General features: G+C 35.8%; 1 protein-coding gene across 1 annotated transcript; it reads left to right on the forward strand.

Moving 5' to 3' along the window:
* The first annotated feature begins 670 nt into the window (after nucleotides 1-670).
* LOC128164530 (uncharacterized) lies at nucleotides 671-15,334 on the forward strand. The gene is made up of 12 exons (XM_052828437.1): nucleotides 671-1,045; nucleotides 6,792-6,914; nucleotides 7,000-7,188; nucleotides 7,288-7,602; nucleotides 7,875-8,094; nucleotides 8,176-8,258; nucleotides 8,570-8,777; nucleotides 8,872-8,963; nucleotides 9,127-9,423; nucleotides 11,050-11,186; nucleotides 13,107-13,158; nucleotides 13,262-15,334. Exons 1-12 carry the CDS (start codon nucleotides 700-702, stop codon nucleotides 14,395-14,397), a joined length of 3,198 nt encoding a protein of 1,065 aa, XP_052684397.1. The 5' UTR covers nucleotides 671-699; the 3' UTR covers nucleotides 14,398-15,334.
* Nucleotides 15,335-16,030: the final 696 nt, after the last annotated feature.

A 16,030-nucleotide genomic window follows, 5' to 3' on the forward strand; every position in this document is an offset into this window, starting at 1 on the left:
GAACAAGAATAGGGATGGAAATAAAATTCTAAAGGAAAATTCGAAAATTGCATTTTAGTACCAGCAAAACCTAGCTGAACACGACCAATCATTTAAATGGCTTTTTTTTTAATTTAGTTTTGGACAATTATAATAAAGCATTGTATTAATGGAACTATCGGTCGATTTTATATGACATTTTTTATGACATTGTTGTCTTTCTCGTTATCAGCCGCATAAAGGCGTTATATTGACATTATGATTGAAAGTAAATATTTAGGGCTTTTCGTTTATACGGGGTATCGCCATTTGCTGCAATAATAAGCTCATTGGGGTAATTATTGTCAAAATCCGAGCAAATAAATAAACATAATTTTATCGCCCAAATTTGTTATAATTCCACGGCGCTGACCGTTAAACTTTTGTAGAGGCCCCTTCAGAAGGGTGTTTTCAATTTTACATTCAATTAATACAATAATAATTACCCAAAGGTCCAAATATGATTTCTGTGGATATTAAAAGGGAAAGCTGTTCCGTCGTTTTCCCATTTCCCAGAAAATTAAGGGATTTGATAAACTTACTATAACTGTTGGTCATTCATCCCATTTCCCCCCCTGCGTACTAAACATGAGTAACACGAAAGAACTTCCCCACCCATATTGAGGTCCAAATCAGATTGTGTGATGCTGTAGTCCAAAGTTGTTTTATTTTGTGAGAAGAATGCTGTGTAAAATGGAAGTGAGTTTTCTTGTTCTCTCCGTTCTCTTTGTCTTTCCCGCAACCGCTGATGATGACGTCATTTTGGCTGTTCTGGGGAGCACCGTAGTTTTGGACTGTAAGATTCCTCAGACTGACACCCTGATCTGGGACCGGCCTGACGGCACGGTGCTCGCCATCAAGGGCGCTGTTCATCAGACCGTGAACGCCAGCAGGTTCATACTGCGGAACGCCTCGGCGCTGCAGTCACTCAGCATCCACGACCTGTTCCTGTCCGATGACGGACAGTACAGGTGCTACGACTTGGCGGACGCCGGCAGGAAACAAAACTTCACAGTCAACATCTTTGGTAGGTCTTGTTAGTCCAGTAAAACACTTGTGTCTGCCGTGTCCGAGAATTACTTTGGGATACAGGCATATCGTATTTAGCATTTGCTTTTAGAAGTAAATGCAAAACAAATTATTTACTTAGTTTGCATTTTGAGATCATGTATTTAATAAGCACAAATGAGGCAAACTTACGTTGCATGTTCACTCAGCCAATGCTTTCTTGAAAGTGTTTTATTGTACCTAACCACAACGAACATTGTATTGCTAAATGAATTGGTTCAAGAACACTCTCGCAACGCAAACTCAAACGCATGTGCATTATGCGGTGGGTTGTTTTTTTTTTTTGTTTTTTTTTTAATATAAAGTCTTGGGTATATCAAATGTCATAAAATCTTGATATGTGTGTTAGGAACAATTTGATAATCAGTGCACATACGGGTGGTAAGATATCCCTGGTTATGGTTCTTAGAGCACAAGTATAACAACATTATCGGTATACAGCGTTCTGGAGTTATTGAAGAACTCCGACAAGGACGATTTATCATCTTACTAGATTGTACAACGACTAGAGACTAGTCTGCCCTGGCTCCAGGGTTTAACAGGTCAAAATCTAGTTAATGGAAGGTGTCTCCAGGTTGACGAAATTCAGGACGTAAATTCTTAAATTATGCTTCATAACAATAGTTTTGTTTGATAGGGTGTACTGAGGGTTAAACTTGAAAATGAAAAAAAATCATGTTTTAAACTGACATTTTCCATGAAATATGAAGGAAATAAGTTACACATTTTTGTTTTTACCGATGATGTATATATCCAAAACCGCCTGCATTCTCTAAAATAAAAAAAAGGCATTAAACAAGCTTTGAGCTCCTTTTTAAAATGATGTCAAATCAAAATATAGGTTACGTGATTATTTTTCTCATGATTTTTTACAGAATGTCAAAAAATTGTTTCATTTTCTACATAATTCCTTTAAAGCTGTAAAATACGAGGAAAAGATTCCTCAAATCAATTATGATTTCATAATGATTCTAGCACCAAAAAATGATAACAGTTCTAGCCTATATTATAGCTGTGATTTTTTTATGTTTGCTTTGAATGATAGATATGTTGATACTTGTAAGAGTGATTCTTCTACTGAAGGAATGATTTGTACATGTTATATCAAGACACTTTTGATAGCATTTCAATTTTGACAGTGGTTTTAATCAAGAAACATTAATACAGTGTACAATTTCTGCTTCATGATCCACCTGGGGCCTAGGCTTTGGTAATTTAATATTCGCCGTCCAATTTTTTGAGATTTTTCTCAACACTGTAATTTATGCAGTTCAGAGAATAAAGAAATTGTCATTGTCATTGTCAGCACGTAGCTAGCTTTTATAACAAGTCTTTATCACTTTTTGGAATTTCAAAAAACACGAATTCAATATACATTGTCAACTTTTCCGAAGTTGGGTTTTACGAGATTGTGGTAATCCATTGATTTGATGTCCTTATCTTTAGATCATGAGGTCACGTGTTTTGTTTGTCACCATCATTGTCCCTATTTTGATCATTAATGACCAAACCTCAATATCGAAGGCAGGTTTAATGTCTTAGCATCTATTGCGAGGTGCATTGATTTTATACGTCTTTAAAGATTTATTTTGACTAAGATTGCCAATTATCGACTAGTGTTCCCTAATTACACGGTAAACCGTATCGATCGTTACAGAGTTTCCTAGATGAAAATGCTCTGCACCTGCGCATCTATACCCCCGTTGTCATTAACGAGATATCAAATCTTTTTTCAAAGGAAACCCTTTTCACTAATTAGCAGTAGCGGTGTTTCTTTGGCGACTTTTTCAACTCAGAGTGCAATGTTATTGTACCACATAAGTTCTTTACATCTTTCCCTCAAAGAACAAGGAATATTTGCTATTGATTTGAACAACAAAAGCAACTTTTAAAAACTGTTAACTTAAATGATATCAGTGTCGTTTAAAAGTGCAAGAGAGTTAACAGATTTGGTTACATGTAAAAGCGTAGCGTCTGGAACTGCCCAATTTCGGTTAAAACTTGCTGAATTAATGACAGAAAAAAGTAAATATGATGGCGCCATACTAAAAAAAGAATTCAAGGATTTCAATTTATTATTACTCAAACCATAGAATGATAACGTTAAGCAACACTTATATAGGTAATTCAATACTAGTAGTTCCTTGTATTCAAATATAACAAAAGTCGCCAGCGACTCGTCCTGAAATTTGCAAAGTCTTTCACCGAATAGGATATTGTGTCCCATTGGCATTATATGGAAGTTCAGAATTTGAATTTCATTAAAAAAAATCTGTTTAAATATCTTTGAATTAATTAATATGATTATCATTTTTACTAGTGAATACAATGGTTGAACCAGATATTGAGTGCGGCTAATCAAGCCGTTCCGTGAGGTGTAGAATTACCTCCCCGGATAGAGCTACTCCAAATACCTGTTATCAGGAAAAAACAATCGATAAGAGATGAGAATTTGCGTCAAAAACTAATGATTTGATGAACAATACAATATCTGTGTCGACTTGTTATTGTTTTTAAACTCGATTTTAGTAAAGAATTCACTAAGAATACAAAGTCAATTAATGATCCTCTTTTTATGATGTGTAGTCTTATAAGGTCTCTTGGAGGCGACATTAATATTATTTAGTAGAAAAGCAGAGAATATCAGATCAATATATTATCATACACGGACTTCTTTCACAAGACATTACCAATCAAAGGAAGTATGGGACACATCCATTTTGTGATGGGCTTTCATTGAGATTTACTTTATCAAACTTGATATATTTTGAATCAAACTTTACTATTACATTTTTTCTTATTGCAAAGCATTAAAAATTACTGCTAACTTTCCTTTATCATAAATGGTTTGTTATACTTTCACGTTAAATACTGAAATCTGATTGGTTAAGACGCAGTTCGTAATCCGTTCTATTACCCACAGCGTTAGCAACGCACTTAGCAATGGGTAACATTACAAACTGTTACCCTCCCAAACAGGCATTATTTATATAATGTACACAGTACGAAGAACAGATACATGCGCATTGTGTCTGACAGTGACAACACTGGTTGGGGACCAGGCAAGCTTACTGTGGAAAGCAACAGGGAACCCCAAGTCATACCTTACACTACTTCGTGAAAAGTTCCATATATTTATACCCAGTAGTTTGTCTCCAAACTCGTTAACGTAATCCACACGTATTACATGCTTTTTCGCTTTAACATGGCAGGTTTTATGCCCCCGATATCGAAGACAGGAGGAAACACGTGTCCTGGTTTTGCTTTGTCCTTCCGTATGTCCGTTTTCTGTCTAATTTAGCCAGGCTTATCTTAAGATTAACTGTAACTACCTATTTTGACACTTCAGGGATTTACAATTACATTATCAACTGTCTTCGTCCATTATAACAAATCGAATCAATTTTAAACCCTAAAAACCAATAACTTCATAACACATGAGTGACACAAAACGGGCGTGTCTTTTAACATAACCGAAAAACGGTATTGGCTGCGCCGCGTATAGTAATACATAGCATGAATGCTGGAGAAAACGTACCCAGGAGAAAACGTACCCAGGAGAAAACGTACCCAGGAGAAAACTTACCCATTTCCTAGGGTACGTTTTCTCGGAGAGAAAACTTACCCATGTACATTTTTTCTTGGAGAAAACGTACCCTGTAAAAATTATAAATAACAGTTTTAATAAATATTCTGGGATGCAATCAAATAAATTATATACAATAAACATTTGTATCATTTGTTGCTTTTGTTTTTATATACTGTACATAATCACGTACATTAATTAATTAGACAATAATTGTGTTATATACAAATGCACAGACTTCGCCTGAGCAGTTTAATTGATTAGTCGGCAATTAAGCCATCAATATAGATGAAATCGATAAAAAAAAAATTGATCGACATAATAGTTTTGATTGCAATATAATCTGGAGAACTTAATTATTAGTATCTCAAAAAATCGACAGAGCGTTTTTGGGTGTTTTTTTTTTTTGGATAATTATAAGTTTTCTATATGAATAGTTTTTCTTTTCATCGCTAAAATGTCCCTAGAATTGAACTTTGAAAGTCTCAAAGGTCGAATAACATAGAAATTACTAATACTTAAAGCAGCGTACTTATTACAAAAAAGGAAAATTTATCAACTATTTAAAACTCATTTATGAAAATAAAGTCGAAAATTTTGAACTCAAATCATGTCCAGGTCTTTACAATATTCAATCGATACAAATATAAATAAGGGGTCTATATTATTATTTATCAAATTTATACATGTATATATTCCTTCATATTTATGCATTAGTGGTTTTAAAATAATGTTGTTGCGAAAATGATTTGACAGCGGGTTAATGTTGATTTTTTGTGATATATGGATGAAATAAAGTTTAAAATGTAGAAATAATAGGTTTGTTACGAAAATTCAAGGAAACTGGAGTCGTCACATTGGTCAAAGCGTAGACCGTCTTCGGTTCCGACATTAACTCGTTTTCCAGAATAAAATATAAGGGTTTGCGAAGAGAGATGGATGTACGCTGTGCCTGTCCACTTCTCAAATAGAATACAATGTAAAGCTGTACATGTACAGTTCGTCTGGAATACTGGTATACGTGAAACCATAAATCATAAAAAATCTGTATGAATTAAAAAATAACATCCGAATTTTATCGCCCAATTTATCTTTAATGTATGTAGACACCATTGATATGCATTTGACAAAACAACGGAAATAAAGAAGTACTTTGCCATCCTATAAACTTCCACCTTATTATGAGAATGTTTCCTGGTTTTAAAATGAGAAGGGGTTTTAATGATCATAACTAATGTATTGACCTAGGTGTCTTTAAAATAATTTCCGAATTCTTATAAATAAAAGTGTTGAATTACAAAACGTTTATTCTAAAAACCGAATTTAATAGTTTCAATTGTATATCGTTGAAAGGCCACAGGCAATATAAGAATAGATTTATCCTTCCCAAAGTATCGCCCGGCTCATCCTAGGATCAAAAAAAAATCTGAATAGACTTATGAGAAAACCTTCTTTATATACATGTACAATGAATAAATGAATATACACGTAAATCAACAAATAATAAAAATAGTTCACATTACTAAAATATAAGGAAATCAGAAAGTCTTTTTTTTTTTTTCTGTGTAAATATCATAGCCCACCTTTTCTGACATTATTGCAAAATCTTGCGAAATTCAAACAACGTGTTATGTATAAGAATCATAATAATTCTTAACTACATACATGTATATAGTTTAAAGCCATAGTGATGGCTTTTTTTAAAACATATTTTATCCTTAATTTACTAGCAAGTTGTAACTTAAATTAGCTCTGAATTTTCCTTTGTTTTTCCGCTGTTACTATAGCAACAGTGTCAAAACAATAAATGTGTGTCTTTTTCTCTATTTGCAAAATTATCTAGCTATACTGCGAAGAAAATCAATGTTTTCTGCGTCGCAAAAGAATTAATCTTTAAAGATATACCTTTATTTACCTTTATCCAGATATGAATGTAAGAATATGGCTCCGATTTGGAAAAAAGGTTATTTACAGTTCAGTTCTAACATATAATGATAAACTTGTCATATATATATATATATATATATATATATATATATATATATATATATATATATATATATATATATATATATATATATATATATATATATATATATATATATTGTCCTTTTATCAGTACGACCCACCCTGTTTACTGTGAACGGACCAGACACTGTTATAGATGAGGGATCTGTACAGACCCTAACATGTACAGCGGACGGCGGAAAACCTCCACCCCTAGTACAGTGGCATCTACTGGGTAAGCCAAACGGCAGATCGAACATAAAACTAGTATCACTGGATCCCGTTTTCTTGCTGTACTGACTGTAATTAGTATACTGTAGGTCCGAACACGAACGGAACCACTTACGTCGGACACGACGTGGACACGGTTCACGCCAACGGCACCATTTCTCGGGTGAACACCCTTAGGTTGACGCTCGACAGGACGATGTATAAGGGGTCTGTGATATGTGACGCCAGCATACAGTATTTCTACCAAGTTCAACAAACAGTGGTTCTGAACGTTAACCGTAAGTGATCGTAATCAAAAGACAGCCCGAAAACCGAAAGAAGTTGTTCTGACGTTTCAGGCTTATGGATTCTTCTTTCTTTGTTTTCCTTTGTTACAGTTGCTCCCCTGGCTCCGGTCTTTGATAGCTTCACCGGATTGTTTGATGATGGGGAGTTAAGAACCATCACGTGTCATAGTAACGGAAGTAGACCTGCAGCAAAAATCTTCTGGATGCTGAATGGCGTTCGAGTTAACAGCACCTTTGTACAAGTAATCAGAAACTCGGACGATACTTACTTGGTCAGAGGGACGTTGATTCGACACCTTACCAGAAACATGGAGAACCAGGCTCTCTCCTGTGTAGTTACAAACCCAGTTTTACAAAAGACGTTTATACAAAGTCTCAACCGCTCAGTTGTCCTTCTACCTAATTGTAAGTCATTAAATATTCCCTCGGACGACCGAAACCACTTTTCATCTACCGTGATTTAAATTAATATTATCCCCTATACTAGTAATATTATAAAATATTAGGCCTTTCAACGTTTCAACGTTTATCACATAATATTCTATTTAGAAATTTTGCAAAACAATTTCCTTGTTAAAGCAAACCTTCATTTTCTTCCCAGACTCCCCCTCAATATCCTATTTAGAAATTTTGGAAGACAATTTCCTTGTTAAACCCAACTTTCATTTTCTTCCCAGACTCCCCCTCAATATCGGCAGATAACGGAACTAGAACTGTTACAGAGGGGTCACCCCTGGTTCTTCATTGTGATATAGAGGCGCGTCCATTACCAAATCCAAGCCAAACTCTGTGGTTCTTCAATGGATCTCCTATATCGGACTCCAGCTTCAACATCACACGTGTGGACAAATCTGTGTCTAGACTTTCTACAAGTCTGCATGTGCAGCATTTTCATCGGTTTGCACTTTTTTACTTATTATTCTGAAAGTTTTGAACGTTGTGTTTTGACAGACATTTACATGTGTATTTTGTTTACAGTGACCAAAGTGGGCAGTATAGTTGCCAGGGTTACAATCATCTGGGAGCAGCTAAAAGTCCTCCTTTGAATGTTCAGGCTCTATGTAAGTTTTACACTCTTTACCATTAAACTGCACTTATCAGGCACGTAGTATCGGGGGGGGGGGGGGGAGTATGTAAAAAATTGGAATGGAAAGTGAGAGAAATCGAAGTTATAAATATATGGAAAGTGAGAAAAATCGAAGTTATAAATATATACGATGCCAGCGACCCGCGTACCCCCTACGATTTTGAAGATTTTGGGAAATTGACTTTTCCCTTTTTTTTTTTTTTTTGCTTATCAAGATTTTTTGGATGAGTCTGGCCCCTGCTAATTAACTGAGGAACATTCAAATAAACTTTTCTCTCTCTCCAGATAGTCCCATCTGCTCGTTCTCTGGTGTTCAGAAACATGCCGTTCGCATTGGTGATGACGTTGCACTCACGTGTCGAGTTACAGCCAGTCCAAACAACGTTACCATGCGATGGCGGTATATTCAAAGTAATGCGCCAATAAAAACTGGGCTTTTAGGAGACGTGGAATCCCAGGCCGTGTCCTCAACTACCATCCGCATAGATGTTGCGTGAGTTCATTTTGTGTTCATATATAGCTTTGGCTAGCAGTTTTATTTGTTGGAAATCACAAAAAAATATTTCATATTCATTTTATTTCTGTAGATCGAACAACCAATATTCGGACATTGTTTGCATTGCTACGAATATCGTTGGTGATATGATGTTTCCATGCATGTATCGTATTGTCGAACCCAGTAAGTTTACATGTCATATCATCAAAATTAGCCATCAGGTGGCAAAAAATCTAGGTCGCCTCTGACCTTTATGAGTCTCTCTCTCTCTCTCTCTCTCTCTCTCTCTCTCTCTCTCTCTCTCTCTCTCTCTCTCTCTCTCTCTCATGATCGAGTTTCATTGTAGGTCCACCCGAAATTCCTTTCAATTGTTCCACCAAAGCATTGAGCGACACATCCGTGCAGGTAGAGTGTAATCCAGGGTTCAATGGCGGCTCTCCGCAGCACTTCCTGTTACAGATGCTGGACATCTCCACGGAGAGACAGAGCTTCAACACCATCTCTAACTGGTCCTCGCCGTTATTCACAGTCTCTGGGTTAACACCCGGCTCCAACTACACGTTCAGAATGTGTTCTGGATCCAGTGCTTTTGCGCGCACTATCAGTTGCAGTAGACCATTGAAAGTTATTACATCAGCAGCAGGTAAGTAACCGATAAGTCACCCATTTCTGATAACAGTGTTAAAATTTTGTTTTAATTTTTAAATTTTTTAATATCCATTTCTCTCATTTGAATTAATATTACGCATGTATTTATTTCCGCGATTCCGCCGTTTTATATATCGCAACAATATAAAATTGCAATCACTGAACTTTTGTTATAATTTCATCACATAAGCCACGCTTGTCAAAAATAGTATTCTATAGTATTCTAGATCTGAGAGGGGTGCTTCTCTTAATTTTAGGTAAACATTAATTTTCGTAATTTAATTATACATATGTACTGCTATAACATTCAAAGGTTTAGCGTCACAACATTAATATTGTCTCCGGCCCTGTACCCCAGGATTTTTGTATTTATCCCCAAAAATTAGTGTCTGACAGATCTGATAGATCTATAATAAATACGTGCTTGGTACCTGGATCTGCGACCTCGATCCACCAAACTGAATAGAATTTTGGGAACTTTAATAAGGTCAATGGTCTTCGAAGATTAACCGTGATACATTCATTGGCTGTAAGACACGTCTCACGGATATAATCTTCGAGTTTCATGTGTCCCCGACACAGGTTACGTCATTAACTGTCATTTCTAAAACCTTTGGGACGATATCTTCTCATTATTTTACAGACAAACTGAGGAATGTCATGAGACAAAATTGTAATTTCTGAATACACCGATCATTTGTCAAGTAGTATGGGGTCTGGTCTAAGTAGTATGGGGTCTGAGTATATGGTACTTATTCTCTTGTGTGTCGAACGTGTACACTGTATACATGTAGTTCGTAGGATGATACACTAGTAGTGATATGACACGCGCATCTTACATGTATATACTTATGATAGGGTCTATTTCTATTTTGATTAGTTCTACATTCAGTATAGTATACACTATTTTGTCTTCAATAAATACAACACATACCGGTATATGCCGTAAGCAATGCTGGGGTTGATTGGCAATGCAACTAAACGCATACAACAGCCACCTGTTATATAAAAGTGTACCTATCATTGACGACGTTTAAAACCGGCTATAAAAAAAAACCATATACGACAAACTGGAAATCTGTGCCCGATGCTGTGTATTTAACTAAGGAGCGCCGGACGTTCATTAAATGCAGTATTTGACCATGAAAAAGCACGACATCAATTGAATACATGTGTTTATAAATACTTATATAAATACATATTCATTATTATTAGATTTTTTAAAATGTGTACTCTATAGAGCGCTGCCTTAGAATGATTTTAAAACCCCAATTTAATCTTTTATTCTCATCGGTTCCTATGGCCACGCCCATTTAAGACAGGCATACCAATCGAATACCTCCCAATTATACCTTTTCCTGCTAATCTACATGTACGAAACGCAGGGAAACCCAATTATCGCATACGAGTAGTGTAAATTTGTATCAAGTTTAATTATGTACTTTGAGAAAAAACTTTTTAAACCAGGAAAATGGTAATTTGACACAGATTATTTTAGATTTCACAGGACTACACGGTGCGTTTCGTGTCCTAAGGGTTGCACTTGTATTATTTGTCTGAAAACACACGTTGTAAATCGATCTTTTGAGATTTGACGAACACTTCTTCAATTACGTTGTAGGGGTAGTCAACAAGAAACGAGTTTCGTCGCCGTCCGAGACCAGTACTACGCCCTACATTATCGGGGGCGTCGTTGGATTTCTTGTGCTGTTGATACTGATATCTGTCTTAGCTTATTGTCTTCACAAGAAGCGAAAGGTTCGTAAAGATGAAAATGATCCTCACAAATCTCAGCCTCAAAATCAACTAAGCATGCCTTCTATGCCCTCTATCACCGACTGTTTCACGCATGCTCAATTCCAAAGTGTCGTCAATTTTCCAAAGAACAATAGTCCATTTCAACGCCAAAGGTCAGTAAGATTTAACTACAATGTCGTCATGTATGGCTATGATCCACAACAAAAAGTTCGTAAATCGTTGAAAATCAAGAAAAAAAATCACTCAATTGCCGGTCTGGGTCAATACTAGTTCTAGCTACTAGTAATTTTTTTGTTTGGCCTATAATATAACCTCCAGGCCCTTACAAATGTCTTCTGGGACAGGACGTGCTTTTCATTGCAGTGATACAGACGAACCCTCCCTTATTCGAGTAGCTAAGATAAACCTTGGACACCCAGACCCAGCGCAGACTCGGAATAGCAATGAATTTCAGATAGTGGGCTGTTATTTCTAACAAAAGCTGATACAGGACGGAGGCCGTTAAGAAAACGGAAGAAATTAACCAATCTCAGCTTGCATTCATTGTCGCTATCATTTAGATCTTGAGCGATCAGACAAGTCTTTTTCTGTTTCTAGATAGCTCTTTACCCACGGCAGGGCAGAGTGAAAAGAACAATCAGAACTCTAAAGAAAACCTAACTTTGGATTTTCCTGTACACAATCAGCTATCAGCACGACAATCACTGCACGTCTCTCAGATATGAATTAAGCATTGCATTACTATGAAGATTTACTTCACGTCAATTTTTTTGTTCTTTGTGTTCTTTTTAAACGTAATGTTCTATTTATAGTTCACAGAAGTCACGTAAAAAGTTGTACAATTCTTTAGGAGTTTCTATCAAATTTCGGAAGTTGTACCGCCCAAATTGAGCTATCACCTACGGCCGTCATTCGTATATTTATGTATTTTTATGAACTGTTTATTCTACGATGTCATTATTGATTGTTTATTGTTGTTTTGTGTTGAATATTTAAATTTTATTATTGAAGAATAAAATCCTACTTTTGACTTTTATCTCGTTTTATGCACGAATGTGAATGCATTGCACGTGAGCTCAGCACGTTTCTGGTAAGTGCACTGCTAATTTTTGGTTTGTTTATTCTGTGTTGCATGTTCTTCAGATATCAGTTAATCTTAAAAGATAGGCATGAATTCACTGGAACAAGAGACAAAATTACCAGTAATTAACAATGATTTGGCGTCTTCGTCATTTGAAGATAGAAATTGGATGAATTTTCCCTCTCAATGATATGATCAGTATACGTACACGCATTTCGAAAATGAAACTATATTTATACAAATTTTAATTAAGGTAAAAAACGGTGAGGCGAAAAGTCAACCTTGTGTGTAAACAATTTTTGTGCTTGGGCTACTCTAGTAATGAAACACACCCGAGCCAGTTTAAAAGAGCGAGCTCTTGCAAGAACTAAAAAAAAAATATTTCCCTACACCACATATTGTTGCACGCCTCTGTTGGCCTCTCCCAGTTGTTGCTACAAAAGGCAGAGACGACTAAACATTTTCAATGAAAACTTTTTATGTGTTGATTTAAAAAAAACATTTCAGGGTATTCATTGGTTCATGTCTTTATACTGTTATTTGAAGAAATATAAACAAATTCTGATACATCTTTTCGAGTTCTGATTATTAAATCGCATTTTAAATTGTGGATCGCCTTGTCATGATAAAATATTGGTTCAGGTTATTCGATATGATAATTGAGACTTAGACTTGGATAATGACCGGCCCTTCCTTAACATCTATGAAACATCTGAAGCATGAACATATGTATCAGAGAAGAGTACATGTCTTTGTGTTAAAGGATAAACGTGATCAAGTGGGCATGCCATGACATTTATACACAATAAGATGTTTCTTTTTTATTTTTATAAAAACAGAGAGGTGGAAATGTGATGCGCTCCAACCAAATACCTTGGAGAACAAATGATTGTGAGTAGTTACTTTGGTTTCATCCTTAAATACAGTCCCACTAATTGAATCAAATGATTAGGCCTTATCCTTTGTTGGTTTGTTGATACGTTTTTATTTGTAGGGTTGAAACACAGAAATGGGACGTCCACGGGTATTAGTGTTATTCCTGGAGCTCACAATGAGGCTTTTGAAGAAGACATTGTCAACGCCGAGAGCAATAAACCAGAGAATGCAGAAAATCAACAAAAATCGATACATAACCATGGCAACGAAAAGCTTCGCAAACTAGAGGAAGGAGACTCTATCAGGATTTCTAAACTGACAGCTCTGACCCTTTTAGCTTTGTCAAAAGAACACTCTTCCCATGAATCCGAGAAAATGGTTGATTTAGATTTTCTTGATGAGCAAGTTACTGATCTTGATGAGTTATCTAATCCTAGAAGTCCTGGCTTAGTATTAACTTCCGGTAGCCCGCGTCGTGACTTCTCATACAGCGAAACTCGGTTAGACACAATACACCCCGGTAATAAAGCACTAGAAACAGAGCTTAACACGCAACTGTCAGAAGAAACTAGGCAAATGTCGAGATCTTCGCACGTACTTAACGAGGTCACACCGAGTTCTGTAAAAAGTATAAATGATTATATAAATTTGTCCTATCCTGATCGGAACCTCAAAAACACAGTAAATGAAAATGAATCTACCAAAGAAGACATGGAGGCCATAAAGAAAACATTTGTTTCTAGATATAGCTTACAATTTCTAACGAAAAATGACGATAGCCCTTCTTTAATTCAAAATAGCCCTGCATCATCTACAAGTTCCGTATCTGGTGCGGGAAGCCTTCGCGGCGCACCGCGAAGACAGAGTTACACGCTAGCGATCAGTAGCGATGAAGAGGGTACCACTTTGGCAAGAGAAGTCTTGTCTGCATCATCCATCTGTGAATCTTCCATCTACGACGTCCCGATGAACAGCGGCGGGTTTGAGGTGGACGAGTTTAAGACGGAGTCAAAGGAGACTGATTCGGAGGATCGCGCCCCAGTGAACGCTGATTACGAGATAACTGATATATTTACTTCAGTGGAATCGGGTCAAAGAGAACAGCTAGACAATTCTGTTCTTTCTTTAGGGTTATACGGGGGAGTCGAGAGGGGTAATATTACCCCAGAGAAAGAGAACTCTGGCCTAAATCACGATGAAACTAAGTCAGACTCGAGCAATGAGCAGAGAGATTCAATCGGTGCTTATTTCTGAAGACATTCTAATAATGCGAAAGAGATGCTCTCTTGATTCCAGAGTTATTTCCATTTAAATCAATATTAGATCATTTTACATAAGCTGCTTCAACAGATTAGGTAACTTTATATTCCACATTGTTAGGTTTACCTTTGATGTATGACGATCAACCATACAGAGTCGCCATGACAACGTTGAGCATCGTAAAAAACAGAGCTGTACAGGTTGAAAACTCAGAGCTTTATCTTTAACTTAATTGCGTTTCTGTTTAGATCAAATTACACGGATCTTTTGAATTACATCATTAATTACACATGCCTTGGAATGGCAAGAAATTAATTAATTCTGTTATAGTTGTTTATATTGTTTATGAGTTTATTGACGGATTATCTAGGGCATCTCCCTCCGTAATGTGGCTGTATCAAGAATTTCTTGAGAAGTACATGTATTTCATTGAAATCATTCCCTTTAACTATGTGTCATATTTTAAACTTGGAATTTACTGGGTGGGTGTAACGACAAAATTTGAATTATGTCGTATTGTTAATTTTGAACTTTCATCCTTCCAGCAAATTTATAAATTTGACGCATTTTATTTGACTACATGTATTTCATTTAAAAAATATCTGCCCAATTGAAATTTGCCGCCGATATTTTTTATAACAGTTGTGCCGGTATGAAATAATAGTATTTATGCGATGATTAGAAAATACATAATTCCTAAATAAGAAAATAATGATCATGTGCGCTATAACCTCAAAACAGGACGAATGAGATACCTTAAGATCGATAAATTTTAAAGATCTTCCTGGACAATTCACATGTTCATGTTAATACATTAATATTGTACTTGCATTTTTATCATTGTGTCTTTGTTTATGTTCTTGATGTATGCTTCTAATCTACCTGTGATCTAGTTTTCAGTGAATAAAGAATTGAGAAATAGAGTTAGTTGAAGAGATAATTCTCCGTTATTTTTTTTATTAACTATGTAGCCCAAATCAAACAATTGTTTTACTGCTCACCATGTTTCTTTTTCTAAGTAACAATTTTTAATTGTCAATGAGTCCATGACTAATTATTTAGTTATAGACTCATTGACAATTAAAAATTGTTACTTAGAAAAAGACACATGCATGCTCTGCAATCAGATCAATCAATTTTGATTATTTTCATAAAGAATGTAAACTAAACTTTTCAAGCTAAAGGATTAAGATGATGCCAAAACCAACAAATTTATGCCAGATTTCTTAGATTTCAGAAAGCACATTAAAGGGTAATTGATATCCTTCATCCCAAGGATCCCCGGGCAAGAGCGCTACGACGATATTCACAAAAACCTAACTTCGCCTTACATCAATGGCCTAGAATTGGCATAAATTTGGCCTGACCAATAATTGGGCATCGTCTTAAAGTTTGTCTCAACAAGGTTATTTCTTCTTTTCATTTTTTTGTTTTTTGTTTTCTTAAAAAAGAGAACTTTAATCAACAAATAAAATAGACAAGTCAGAATTTAGGTACATACCAAAACTGATGTTAGGCCAATTTAGAGGTTGTGTTAGGTTTTAAGTTAAATGCCAAATTTCCAACCGTCTCGTTTTCAAGTTTCTGAAAGATATATCAAGTTTTGTGCATTGTGTTTGATGATCCT

The sequence above is a fragment of the Crassostrea angulata genome, chromosome 10 (genome assembly GCF_025612915.1).
Source record: "Crassostrea angulata isolate pt1a10 chromosome 10, ASM2561291v2, whole genome shotgun sequence".
Classification (NCBI taxonomy): domain Eukaryota; kingdom Metazoa; phylum Mollusca; class Bivalvia; order Ostreida; family Ostreidae; genus Magallana; species Magallana angulata.

What these genes read in the sequence shown, in the direction of transcription:
- LOC128164530 (XM_052828437.1), top strand. Translation starts at nt 700, where the DNA reads ATGCTGTGTAAAATGGAAGTGAGTTTTCTTGTTCTCTCCGTTCTCTTT. An exon ending in CATGTGCAGCATTTTCATCG is followed by an intron (nt 8,095 to 8,175) that starts GTTTGCACTTTT and finishes TTTTGTTTACAG; the next exon opens with TGACCAAAGTGGGCAGTATA. An exon ending in ACCTTGGAGAACAAATGATT is followed by an intron (nt 13,159 to 13,261) that starts GTGAGTAGTTAC and finishes TTTTATTTGTAG; the next exon opens with GGTTGAAACACAGAAATGGG.